At 41.6% G+C, this 14,767-nt stretch overlaps 1 protein-coding gene across 2 annotated transcripts in view; it reads right to left on the minus strand.

The window, feature by feature from the left end:
- The window catches only part of LOC125879618 (protein kinase C-binding protein NELL1-like), a 455,619-nt gene that overhangs the window by 34,394 nt on the left and 406,458 nt on the right, over nucleotides 1-14,767 (minus strand). The window contains exon 16 of one of the 2 annotated variants that reach the window (XM_049561583.1): nucleotides 5,145-5,285. The exons of the other annotated variant lie outside the window; for it this stretch is intronic. Within the exon in view, the coding sequence (XP_049417540.1) occupies nucleotides 5,145-5,285 (141 nt within the window). The remainder of the gene's footprint in view (nucleotides 1-5,144; nucleotides 5,286-14,767) is intronic. 2 annotated transcript variants of the gene reach the window in all.

The following is a 14,767-nucleotide window of genomic DNA, read 5'->3' on the forward strand; positions in this document are numbered from 1 at the left end:
ACTTCAGTCTTGTTTTCATCGAACACTTTCAGTAGTAACCCTTTAGACCTGGAACCTCGACCCTCGGTCTGTTAAGTGTTTCTACCTCAAGCAGTACCCTTAAATCTGGGCGGGGTTGTTGTCACTCACTGCTCCGTCCAGCACTCTCTGTATCTCCTCATTACCGTTGACACAGGGGGACATCTGCATCTTGTTTATCGTCCACAGAATGAGGCTGCACGCCCACATTCTCAGAACAAAATAGAACAGGCTGCAGTGAGAGTCTCTCTCCATGGGATATTTAAGAATAGTGGCTTTGCGCATTTAGTCCTTCTCAGGCAAGCTCGGGGGTTTAGTGCTGCCGGAGCCCACAGGAACGACGCTCCCTGACGCTTTTCGTTCCTCTGAGTAATGACTGGGATATATGCAGCTCACATAACCCGGGCTAAATTAACATATTGATGCATTGAGTAACATTGCACCTTACTCATACAACTCTCCACAGTATGAACAGTGGTTACATGAGCCTCAAAACCAGCCACAACTCAGCCCTGAGCAGAGTGACCGTCCTCTACTGACCAATCAGACTGCAGTGTTCACAGCTCCACCTTTTAGTACCAGATCTGTGTGCTAGGTACCCCAACAGAGGGGGGACCAAACATGGAGACGGTACGGAACGGTTCCATTGGTACCATCCACAACTTTTCACAGTGGAAACTGAAAAAAATGTGTACCAAACTGAACTGAATTGTACTGTAGTGCGTGGTGGAAATCGGACTTTTGACACATAGTTTTATATTTAGCAATTATCACTAAATCATCATCATTTGTGTCTGTGTTCTCTGTCCCCTTATGACTGGTGAAGATTAACAAAAAAAATGGCTTTTCTCCTGTAAAAAAAAAAAAAAAGGGGCACTGAAACCATTTCAGACTATTTACCTTAGTATACAACAATATCTGGATGTAACATCACCTCTGTTTGGTCAATCGTCTATTAAAACAAGGCATGCAAGACTGCAAAGTTTACCCTAAATTAATTTTGCACAACTGTTATAGCATGGATGTTTTCCTAAGCTTCGGTCTTCTTAGATAGATACAGAGACAACAAGTGGCTGACCTATCACCTGACACCACCTAAAGCCTGAACTCCTCGATGTAGTTTTGTGCAGAAGATTTGACTTTTGAACCGTCATATTTAAGTTTATCTCCACTAAGTCACGAATGAACAAGGTTTATTAAAAGAAACAAATTATATTTTACACCAGAGGTTGTGATGGCTTAAAGGTGACTGAATTCAACAATTTAAATCACTAATTGGATGAGAAACGCAAAGTTACTTAGTTAGAGGGAGAAAAGGAAATAACACGAGCAAAACATTTGTGATGACACAATGTGAGCTGGTGACTGCCTTTAGAGATGCTGTGGATGGTGCTCAATCTGTGTGGTAATGTGACACAAAGCTGTCGTTAAAGTGAAGTCTGACATCTACATCTGTCTATCACTTTCTGTAAGAACTGAGTTTGAGTGAAAGCACTTTCAGGGAGAATGTGCTGAAATCATCATACCTCTCCCCTCGAGGAAAATGAATCAAACCGAACTGCTGATGCTGCATTTTGATTTTAAGCAAAAGTGTTTCACTCAGTCAAGCTGTCCTGTTGGCTGCATCCATTACAACCTCACACAAGTCCACAGCATCCCAATCTCCAGAATAAATGTTGGCACTGTCCGTCTCTGCAAATCACGGCTATGTTACATACACTCACAGGCCACTTTATTAGGTACACCTGTGCAACTACTCATTAAAACAAATAGCTAATCAGCCAATCATGTGGCAGCCACTCAGTGCATTTAAGCAAGTAGACATGGTGAAGACGACCTGCTGAAGTTCAAACTGAGCATCAGAATGAGGAAGAAAGGTGATTTAAGTGTCTTTTAACATGGCATGGTTGTTGGTGCCAGACGGGCTGGTCTGAGTATTTACTGGAATTTTCAGCACAACCATCTCTAGGGTTTACAGAGGATGGTCCCAAAAAGAGAAAATATCCAGTGAGCCAAAATGCCTTGTTGATGCCAGAGGTCAGAAGAGAATGGCCAGACTGGTTCAAGATGATAGAAAGGCAACAGGAAGTCAAATAAGCACTGGTTCCAACCAAGGTCTGCAGAAGACCATCTCTGAAGCAACAGCACCTTGTCCAACCTTGAAGCAGATGGGCTACAGCAGCAGAAGACCACACCAGGTGCCACTCCTGTCAGCTAACAACAGGAAACTGAGGCTACAATTCACACAGGTTTTCTCACCAAAACTGGACAATAGAAGATTGGAAAAACCACATTCAGATGGAAGCATGGATCCATCCTGCCTTGTATCAACGCTTCAGGCTGCTGCTGGTGGTGGTGTAATGGTGTGGGGGAGATTTTCTTAGTACCAACTGAGCATGGTTTAAACACCACAGCCTACCTGAGTATTGTTGCTGAGCGTGTCCATCCCTTTATGACCACAGTGTACCCATCTTCTGATGGCTACTTCCAGCAGGATAACGCACCATGTCACAAAGCTCACATCATCTCAAACATGACAATGAGTTCACTGTACTCCAATGGCCTCCACAGTCACCTGATCTCAGTCCAATAGAGCACCTTTGGGATGTGCTGGAACGGAAGATTCTCATCATGGATGTGCAGCCAACAAATCTGCAGCAACTGTGTGATGTCATCATGTCAATATGGACTAAAATCTCTGAAGAATGTTTCCAGCACCTTTTTGAATCTATGACACCAAGAATTAAGGCAGTTCTGAAGGCAAAAGGGGTCCAACCTGGTATGAGCAAGGTGTGCCTAATAAAGTGGCTAGTGAGTGTATGTAGAAGATATGTTAAAACTTTGCAATTTAATTTTCAATTTTATGTTGTGGCAACACTGTGGTCAACATATGGTTGAGTTTAGGTACAAAAAAACACTTGGTTAGGGTTGGGAAAACATCATGTTTTAGCTCAAAATACCTGGTTTGGACCCTGAAAACATGGCTGGAAAGGTCCTGAGGTCTCGTTAAAAAATACTTGATTTGGTTGCCGCAAATACGGCTAGACACGTTCCAATCCCGTTGTTAAAAACACACACTTATTTTGGTTTTAAAACTTGCTCTGCTGCTTGTCTTGTGAACTGTAGGTGTCACACCATCTACCATCCCCTCCTCCCCCTCATGAGAAACTCAGCTTATACATATATCTACATCATACACGTTAAAAAATGTAATAGGCAGAAATAAAATCAGTGCCTTGAATTGTTGAGTGACAGAAACCTCATTCTCAGTCAGAGGCAGAATGTCATCCATGATATACTGAACCACTGAAAACTGTGATGTTCAGGTGACGTCAGTGCCAGGAATAAGTAAGCAGTTTTGTTTTTGTTTATTGCTGTTTGTAATTGTTAGCATGGTAACATGCTAAACTGAGACTGTTGCCATGGTATTTATTACACCATGCGTGTTGGGACCTATTTTCAATTTAATAATTTGATTTTATTAATAGTGTTCAGAATAAACAACTGGCAGATGCAGGTTTTCTGTAATTTAATAAGAAACTTGCTCGGGAATAATATTACAGCAGAACACACAGCATGATTGGTACGATCGAGGATATCTAAGCTCAGCTGCTGCTCACTCGCTCAAATCTGCTAAACTGAAAAGACTAAAAAAATCTTTAACATGCAGACTTAACACGTGGGCTGATAACCACTTACTTTGTGGTATTTTATTTCAGGTCATGTTTCAGATACTGTCGATGTCCTCAGAATCAGCAGCTGTCAGTACTTTCTCTGCAGAGTGTTTTTATCTCCTCAAATCTCGTCCTTAATAGTGGGTTAGTTGCTGCTCAGTGGGCATACGAGGACACAGAGATTCAACAAAATAAGAAAACACTGGATTTACAGGAGAAAAGCTGCCAGGCAGTGTAAAAAATGGCACAAATGTCCTGAGGATGTACAGGTAATGTGGGACCACGCTTCCTACTGGACCTTTGTCCCTTTTTTACAAAGAGTCAGTGTTTTTTAGTTGGACAACAAACTGAGCAGAACATTAGTTCAGACAGGACACAATGTCAAGCTCAGCTCACATCCCAGCAACATCAGTTGATCTCAAACAGCTCCTCCTTTTCATGCTGTGTCTGACTTATCAATGTCATCTCTGTTTGTCATTGATGCTGCTCTGTTCTGTTCCTGTGGGGGTCTTTGCTGCTGTTCTCCCTGCCTTAGGCTTTCCATGTAGGCACATGGAAGGGCAGAGTAGTGTGCTCTCTCTGCCTCAGGCTTTCCTATTTTGCACGTGGAAGGGCAGAGAGGTTTGCTCTCTCCACCTTAGGCTTTCTGTATAGGCCTAGGAAAGGCAGAGGCCCCAGCACAGAGCCATACCACCAAATATAATACTGCAAATGGAAATGCCTAAAGTGGTCATGACTGAATTATTTGTAACTAGAAATGTCAACGGTTAACCATTAATCGATTAACTGCAGAGAATATTTTTGACCGGGTACGCACATCAGTCTATGGTTTAATTTTACTACTCTTCAGTTTACTTTGCTGCTGTGTGGTGGGAGCTAGCTAAAGTTAGCAGTGCCACTCATTAGTTCATTACTGCTAATAATGGTGTCCCGACCCAACAGTGTCGCTGTGAAAACATTGTGCCCACCCTGCTGTCTTCCAGAGTGGAGGTAAGCTTGTTAATAATTGATTGTAAGCTGGAACCTTTCACTATGCTTCCTTGCTCTCTCATCAATACTGTTTCAACAAAGGAAACATACAAGCCTAGTTTTTCTCTATTTTCTCTGGAAGAATAGACACGGGAGTAGGCACATGACACAAATATCTAGTAGTGGCACAAGGCTATTGTGTGTTCCTCATGAATATCTCATCAAGGGTTATGTGTGTGGGTTTCACACTGCGTGGTTAGATCTAGAGCTGTGAAGGTGAGACCCTCTGATTAGAGCAAACACCCATAGGTTGCATCATAGCCTTAGCTTACGTCTGCATGCTAATTTTCAACAAGGATACATGACACAAAGAATGACAATCAAGTGATTATGTATGAGACCAGGGTGAAATGGACTTGAAGAGGAAGCCACGCTGGTAATTCAAGCAGTGATAAGGCTGTTTCCAATTCAATGTATGCTCACCAATGCAGGAGCTCCCATCGAGCAGGTAGGAGCCATTGTCATGGAAACCACTTCTGCATTCACAGTGGTACCAGCCGGGCAGGTTGACACAGCGGGAGTGGTTGTGGCACTCAATCAGGCCCTCTGCACACTCGTCAATATCTGAGGACACAAACACACACAGTAGCATCAGCATCAGTCCTGAGCTCATTTGTGTCTTTTTTGCCTGTTCTTTGATCTGCGCTGGTTACAACAGTGGAGGTTGATCCAATCAGAGCAAAGCGTCACCACAACAACAGAGCTGGGCCAGCGGCTGCCCACATTAGACAGCCAACATCTCTGCAGCCCGTCTGCCACAGCAGGGATCAAAGTCTTTTGGAAATCACACCATTTGGCAGCAGAGCTGCTTCCTTCGTGCACTTTATTTCTTCTCCTCGCTCATTCTGCTGTTTCTACTCAGCTTGCTTTGTTTCTGGTGTGCTGCATGCATACACATGCCCAGCCCAGAAGCGCTAGGTCTTCACTTCTTCTCGGGGGAGTAAATCTCTCTCATCCATTATGTATGGTGTAAGCTCTGCTCCTCATCTGCAGCTCTCCTGCTTCTGGCTGTAAGACCCGACCTGTGCATACACTGTAATGGTTAAAGTGTGACCTTCACTCACACCTTCAATCACTCTGAATGTGAACCACAGCAAACAGGAGGGCAGCGAGGGACTGCTCATTAAGTGTCATGTCTAGGTATACCTAATGTTGTCACTGACGGGGAAGACCGAACATTTTCAAGTAAATCAACAAGAAAAAGTGCAGTCGTTTGTAGCTTGACCTGCAGGCATTATTCATAATGGACTCTGAGAGGGCTTGTACACGCGAGCGGGGGTTGTATAGCTCCATCATTTTACAGAGTGTCCACCTAGTCTGACGAAACTGTACAACCAATGATAAAAGTAACGCAACATCTTGCTTGCAAACAGAGATTTAGGCTCTGTAGCTTCACAGCTTCAAAAGCTGCTAATTATCTCCGCTAGGTGTAAGCCTGGAGGGGATCATGTGTTTGGTCGTGTGTGTGCATGAATGTGTGTGTGCGTGCATCTGTCTGTCCGCAGCTAATCCAACAATTGCTGAAAACCTGTTTTATTGACTGTTTTACACTGTCATTGACTGCTGACTCCTCACTCCTCTTAAAAGGGTACTATTCAACCAGCTTTGTATCAAAACAATGTAGGTAGTATGCGTAAATGAACTGTGTTAAACTTCCCTCTATCTAACCAATGCCTAAATGTCCCTCCTCGCCCCCAGTAAAACTCTGTGAGATGAAGTTTCGCTGGCTCTCAGGCTGCTGATCTAACTACAGGCTGTACATCCACATTTTCCTGTTGCCTGCCACCCATGTCGCCACTGTGGACACAAAGAGTATAGAAGCAGCTCAAGAGACAAACCCGCCCCTCTCTTTCTCTCAAACCCAAATCCAAATCCGATCAAGCTGTGAAACTAAGCGATGCTGATCGAATATGTTTCACGATTATGTTACTGCATTGCCTATTTCTTGCCTGCAATGTTTTAAGAAACATATTTTAGTGCCGTGTTTAGCTGTAAGGGAGTTTCAAACGGATGTGTTTGCATTGTGCCACCCACCAGAAGGGGCGTAAATTGGTCTGGTGCAGCGCAGTGCATTCTAGTAGATGTAGGTTTTCTCCCTTTTGAGCAAAAGCGTCCTTTTTCTGTTTTCTCTGGTTCTGTAGCACCAGTTTCAAAAGTATTTGTGTCTCTCTACTGCATGGACATTCTAGTTTATAAAAGGCAATCTGTCCAGTGGTGAAGTAGTTCTTAAGCAGACTGAACGGTGTCATAAGTTTTCTAGAAATCGTGTCAGCTAAAAAAACAACAGCCTAACCTAGTCTGCCGCAGGCCACATTTTGGCCTTTGTCATAGCTCAAAATTGACACAATAAATGTCTGGCCTTATTTTGAACCAGAGCATCTGCAGATTATTTCCATACCTGATACTCTATTACCCAAGGAAGTGAGGAAAACTACAAGTTGAATTAGTCTTAAATTGTTTGGGTTTGTTTTGGTATGGTTTTGTTCTGTCTGCTGCACAGCATCATACCACACCAGGAGCACAGAGCGTTTTGTCTGCCTCATTTTGTTGATTTGGTCATATTTCCTAGATATTTGTGCTTGTACCATAAGTAAATAAGGAGGCTATGTAGTTTAATGGTTTCTTTTTTGTCTGTGTCTATTTCAATTGCATTTGTTGTTATTTCCTGCCATGTTGTGCTGTAGCCTAAAGACAAAACAAATACTGTTCAAAGTCCAGTTATAAATAACATGGATCAAAGATTTGTGGCTGTGTTTTAGTCATTAAAAATAAATGCTTCATAACTGTATTGTATCTATATTACACATACAGTGCCTGCTAACAGAAAAACTTGATTTGGTCCGTGCAACCGCTTTGGCTCCATCAAAAATAGACGAGGCACGAATTTTCCAAACTTCTGGAGGCTTTTAAAACACGCTGTGGCACGTCCACCAAAATTACAACAGTTGTCTAAAGTGGCGCAATTAGCCTGGGCTCTTCTCTTTTTATAGTTTCTCACAGAATCTGATTTACTGTGGCTTTATATAATTAAAATCATGAAGGACCATTTCCCCATAAAACACATTCGATGAGAATATCAGTATCACTGTCATCTGTAGTTCCTTATCCTGACCACTTGAATTAACTGAGATTAACTTGCTATCTAACAAGATACAACATGAAAGCAGGACATATGTTGAGCTGTTGTTCAGTAGTTTAGTAGAACAAGACATATCTCATTGCTGAATACATTTACACCTGACAGCGTGTGGAGCTTGAACAAGTAGTGTAGTTTCATTTAAAGTAAAATACTGACGCAGCTTGGAGAGACGGATGAATCGTTTCAACATCGGGGTAGATTGTGTCTCTCAATTGAATACTTGACTTATTCCAGAGAGTTATCTGATCAGCCCAAGATGCCTGAAGCTGATAAATGTAAATAGATGAAGTGATGTTGATCATATAAACAAACTCCTGGTAAGAAAGCAAACAGCAAAGGCATATTTCCCAAGATGTCACAATATTCATGAAATAAAAGCATGTCTTTCTGAGAGAGTTGTGTTTATCTTTAAAAATATGTTATCTTATCACTGCAATTCCAAATTTGTTTTTGAGAATATTATGGATTTTAATCAAAGGAGGGATATGTACCGTACATCACCCACGGGGTCTCTGTACACTTGACAAGTCAGTAAAAACTACAACAGAAAAGACAACACGAAATATCATATGTGGAGGCACACACACACACACACACACACACACACACACACAGATAATAAAATTGTTATGACAACAAGGCTGAGGTTAATTTTTAGAAACAGAGATCATACAGTGTAACTGAAACAGGGTTGGGGTAGCCTACTTGTCAACGAGGTAAAAAAGTCCGCTATTTTGGTTCCCATCTGGTGAAATTATGACAGACCATTGTTAATAGAAAAAAGGTGTGTTTTCAGCCTGGATTTTAAATCATTAACAGAGCTTGCCTCCCATACATGTATGTCTCCCAGATTATTCCAGAGAAGTGGAGCTCTGTGGGCAAAGGCTTGACCACCGAAAGACTTCTTATTAAATTGTGAAATGGTTTAGTACTGGCATCAAGGGGATGTAAAGGTGTGATGGAGTATATGGGTAAATAAGGATGAAGATATATGAGGGAGCCAGTCAATTTAAAGCCTTATAGGTAAGATGTAGGATTTTGAAATCAGCTCCTTTGTGAATCCGTAGCCAATGCAGAGACATCATTACAGGTGTTACATGATCCAACTTATTAGATCTAAGAAGAGCCTGGCAGCTGCGTCTGAGACCAATTGGACACCTTTTGTTGCCATCTTAGATTGGCCAGAGAAAACTGCACGGCAGTAGATGTTAAGAAGGCATGTACGAGGTTTTCAACATCTATTTTTGATCAAATGGGGTGTATTTGGGCTATTTTACGAAGTTGGAAGAGCGCAGTTTGTGTCATATAATTGGTGTGTGGCTCAAATGTGAGAAAGGGATCAAATACTATTCCCAGATTGTTAACTGTATGGGTCTGAGAAATTGTGCAGCCATAAATGTTAATGAAAAAATCTGTAAACAAAAAAAAAAAAAGTGAAAAGAAAGTGAATGTGATTTTTGCATTGCGTTTTGGATTATGTCAGAAAATAAGCTCTCTGACTAACACAAGTTTATGATACTTACAGGTTTTGTTCAGTGAGATAATCTTCACATATGAACACCTTTCATACCGCATTTGAAGCTTAAATGCGATCGGCAGAAGTAAAAAGCTAACATTAGGCTATAACGGACTACATGACTACTTCAGAGTCGCATGACTCTTGATGTCACCTCCACTAAGCTTTCAACTGATTTCAGCCGCTTTATTTTAAAAACATTGTGTAATGGGGAAATCGGACTGTTTAAGCTAAATAAGAAGCTGTAATGGCGGACTGCCAGCACTCTCGCCTGTTCGGGGGTGACGAAGTTTAATGTCCCCGACAGGGTTTGTAGTCGTATTGAGCAACTTGTTAGCAACCGCCTTTTTTACGACACGTAAAAGCTTCAAAATTCACAAGTAGGGTATTTACTGATGTGTTTTATGTCGTAGAACAAAACCTGAAACTCGCTTAAGCTTTTGTTAACCACAGACCTTATTTGAAGCATTTTACCAAAATCCCATTCAAAAAACGTATTGAGTTTTAGACGAGAGAACCGAAGTGCTAAAAGCGCTAACGGAGTTCCGGGTTTACTGGCACACTCTATTTAACCAGCTTGGAGGAACCATTGGCTGTTACAGGAAGGTAGATTGTGTGTCATCAGTATAGCAGTGATAAATTATATATATATGCTACACATACTAGCACACTATGTTTTCATTAAATAACTCAACAGACCTTTGCTTTCACAGGGACATAAACAGTGGTCTCCCAGGTGAAAGTCCGGGTTTAAGCAGTTTACATACTTACATCTACAGTGTTTTCATCCATAAAAAACAAAACCAACAAACAGCTGGCTTCCTGATCTTGTGCTATTAACATTTTTAGTCTCTCCAACCCTGTTGTGAAAATCACACTTGATACCTTTGACCCTACAAGCACACACATATTTATCTCTATACAGATTTGTAAAGAAAGAGAGACTTGGGGCGAGCCGTTTAGCAGTGTGTGTTGTGGATGTGTCGTTAGCACGGTGCATTGAAGGTAATAAGACGTGACAGCTGCCGGGAGGGCTGCCCTCTGTCAGCCTCTCAGGTCAGAGATCCGGTCAGAGCTACACAACAAAAAATTCCCTCTCCGACATCCTACTGAAACATACCAAGATTAGATGTGACTGGTGGCTGAGAGCACCTAACCCTTCGACAAAAGAGCAGTGCTCTGCGTGTGCATGAGAGGGCATTCGTGCACCCGCTCATGCTGGTTACACTGCATGATTTAATCCAACAGAAACTAGATTCATTCAGCAGTGATTCAGTGTTAAATTTCAAATACTGACCCTGAGTCAATTTAATATAATATTTACACACTTCCAGTTTGTCAAAGAAGGTTACTGTGGTCCAGATTTAATAACACATAAACTACACCAAGACTACAACACTATTTAAAGAATGAAATGCCTCAAACTGATGCTTGGTTTAAACAGTGCTTTCCACTCTTGTACGATTACTTTTGTACTGTAGCAGTTTGTCAGGGAGGACTTCTTCTGACATATCTTTATTGTTATTTTAATGGGAAATATAAAAATATACTGAGCCACAAACACAGACAATGATATAACATTAAAATTTGGCGATTAAATTAAAACTAGTCATTGGTCCTTGGGAAAACAAGGGGAAAAAATATGCAAGATACACCAGTGGGGAAAAAGTGTGGCTTAGTTGTGATCATATCAGATAATGTATTTTATTCCCTTTGTGTTTGACTCTTCAGTCTCCTGTTAGTTTTAAATTCATGTACAAATGGAGTGAATGGGTTCAGAGAGGTAGGCAGTGAAGAAAAATCTATACAACATCTTGAAATAAGAATTTCAATTAACAGGAAATAGCACGCTTATAAAATAACCATGTTATCTTTGTCATATCGTATTCATTTAATATTTCATAATTGCAAAGCCGCCGGGGTTGTGTGCAAACATTGTCTTTATTTAACCCAGCGTCACTGTGACGGAAAAAGCTGTCAGCAGCACTAATATACAGCACTGGCAGCCCACATATCACTTTATAAAGCATGTAGTCTGATTAATGAATCCACAGTATGGCAAATTGCGCCGTACTTGAATTAGTTGTTTGTCACACTTGCAAATAACACATGCTGGGTGCAAATGATTTAATCAAAGTGAAGCAAGATTTGTTATTCATTCATTCCTTGACTCTTTTAATTTGCTGACATAGACATTTTCTCCTTACACATACAGTATGTTTTGAGACTCCACATTCTGTACCTTCCCATGCAAAATACTTCCCTGTTTTGCATAAATAATGAAACATGTTTGTGTTCTTCATGGGGAGAGCTTTGTAAGGCAGAAAAGCAATAAAGCCCAGTTGGAACATCCACATCCCACAAACAACAGGCGACAGTGCTGCCTGCCTTCCTAATAACAATAATTCTGCCCAGCTCTCCAAAATATCTGTCCATTATTTTTGAAAAGTGACTCATTCTGAGATGTTTTTCACTGCTACTACAAAACGCTACCACTTTAATTGTGAGGTATATGAGGTGCTGCAATTCTTCTTTCATCTTCTGAAAGAAATGCTCATTTTCTTGTCTGTACAAATTATGATTTTCTACATTTCTTTCCTCTGCCTCCTTCTGTTTCATCTACCTCTGGCTTTCATGTATTTTACAGAGGACAGTGACATGTGTTTCGTTGTTTTGACTACGCTCTACAACACTGAATTTGAAACGAAGACTATGAAATTGAACTGCCTGCTGTCAGCTTCACAAGTGTGTGAAGGTGTTAAAGTCTGCACTGGATGTAGGAACAATAACATAGACAGACAAAGCAACCACAGTTTTTCTAGTGCCAAATAGCGGAATGTTCTTTACTTGTCAACAGAGCTGATTGTGTCTTTCATTTGCTTTAGAAACACCATTTACGGCACAATCGATTTGATAATCCTTATGAAAAGGGTTGTACTGGTAATTTGGTCGTGTAGTGGTTATTGTATAGTCACACTGTTGGCTGTCACTGGTTTTGACAGAGGAAACCTTCCTCCACCGCAGACTTTCCAGTTCTCTATAGCCCCATTTCCACCAAATACTTTTGGTATGGTACCTTTGGAACCAAGAGTAACCCTTCAGACATGGTACCTAGACCCGGTCCGTTTAGGGTTTCCACTACAAACAGGACTCTTAAATGTGGGCGAGGTTTTTGTCATTCACTGCTCCGTCCAGCTCTCGCTGTATTTCCTTATCACCAACACAGATGGAAGTCTGCACCTCGTTTATCGTCCACAGAACGAGGTCGCTGTTACGTCCCCCAGCCGCCTGTGTATGTATTAAGTGTATGTGTTTATGTCTATGTAGTCTATGGATTTGATCACCATGTTTAGTGGAGAGTCAGACCTCTCTTTCTGTCCAGAGATCGTGTGTGTTGTGTTTACAGGTGTGCAGGTGATTCGCTGGACGATCGTGACGTTGCTCCGGCGGGATTGGCTGAGCAAGGGGCTCGGCCTTCTGTGTCAACGGTCGCCGACTGGCTAACGAGCGTGACATCACCGCTGCCGGATTGGTGGAGCAAGGGGCTCGGCCTTCATAATGCCGGCCACACGGAAGCCGAGAGACCCACGCTCGTACATGGCAGCAGCACATTGTATCGTTCTCTGGTTTTGTGATTGATAAGTACTTTGTTATGTGATCCACGTGTGATTATTTAGCTTGCTTGCTAAATAATTAATTCTTTTGTTAAGACCAGCGCCGTAGGGCCAACTGAGTCGTTTGTATATATTGTAAATAGTCATTGTCACATATTATTGTTTGCACGGGGCGTAGGGGTGAGCTGCTATTTTTGTTATACCTGTTTTCTCCTGTTTTTTCGTTAGCCTAGGGAGTTAGGCCTAGTATTGTATTTTTGTTTCTTTTGTTTTTGTTAGGGATTAGTTATTTCGCCGGTCGGCAGACAGGTTGCTTCTTGTTTGTTGTTTTGGCCTGGGCTCACCCTGACGTCTTTTGCTCCATTTTGTGTGCGATATTGTACAGTGTGTTTTTGGAGTGTGTAGCAATAAATTGCTCACTTGTACATTTACTCTCGTGTTTCTGTGTGTCCTTATGTTATGCACCCACACCCCTAGACCGGGGCGTAACAGTCGCACGCCGACATTTTCAGAGCAAAATAAAACAGGCTGCAGTGAGAGTCTTTTCATGGGATATTTAAATAGCTGTTTTTTTACATTTAGTTCTTCTCTTCTTCTTCTTACTTCTTCTCATTTTAATGTCACTATGGCCCACAGGAACAACACTCTGCGACGCTATTTTCCCCCCAAATGACGATTAAAATATATATGCAGCAGTGGTGGCTGCTGGTCTTTCAAACAGGGGAAGCTCACTTTAAGATTTTCAGATGGGTTTGAAAATGAGCTATATGGCTTATGGAAATAAGGAACTCCGGACGGCACTCTGTCAGAAGACTCCACTAGGGACGTCCCGATCCGATATTTGGATCGGTATCGGCCGCCGATACTAGCAAAAAACGGGCATCGGCATTGGATCGGACTGCATGGAAAAATGTAGATCCAGGAACTCCGATCCAGTCACGGTATCCGCTCCAGGTTTTCCGGCAAGCCCAGCACACTAGTCAAGCAGTCCATTCCAGTGATCCGCTCCAGCTCTTACTATCAATCCACCAGGCCAGCATGCAGACGGCAGACGCACACGGAGGATAGGAAGAGTAGCGGTCAACTTAGTTAACTGACTATTTGTTTTCTGCTCTGGTTTTTTGAGAGTGATATTTTTATTTGGTTTACACTCTTGCTGTTTAAGTAAAGAGCACTGATGGCATTGTTTTGAGCACAATTAGTGAAATTGGAGCCATGGATGGACTACAAAAACACTACAAAAATAACTGAAAAGGAAAGGCTGCATTGTTTGTTAAATGCCAACAATGTCTTGTGGTGTTAATCTTTTTTTTAGGTATTAGGGGAGCAAAGCACAAGTGTGTGGAGTCTTGCTGCTATTTTAATTTCATTGTTAGACAAGATTTCTTGTGTTGATCTATTTTCTATTTATTAAGGGGCCAAAGCAGCCAAAGCAAACCAGCTATATTTTTTATTTAATGTTAATGTTCAAGTTTAAAGTTTGTTTATTTAACCCTGTTAACAATAAACAGGTCAGTTTCTCATACCAACTGTTGTGGATCATTCTAACTAACCCGATTAAGTAGTTGTTCTTGTTAAGAGTAATATTGCTTGATCAAACCTTTTCTAACATGACTGACAACACAATAAGTGAATATGTATAATATGCGCTTGGATCGGATTGGTATTGGTATCGGCCAAAACTCAAGGCTGTAATATCGGTATCGGATCGGAAGTGAAAAAGCTGGATCAGGACATCCCTAGACTCCACTCGCAAATATCTGCATGGGACTGAGCT

This window comes from Epinephelus fuscoguttatus, linkage group LG2 (genome assembly GCF_011397635.1).
Source record: "Epinephelus fuscoguttatus linkage group LG2, E.fuscoguttatus.final_Chr_v1".
Taxonomy (NCBI): Eukaryota; Metazoa; Chordata; class Actinopteri; order Perciformes; family Serranidae; genus Epinephelus; species Epinephelus fuscoguttatus.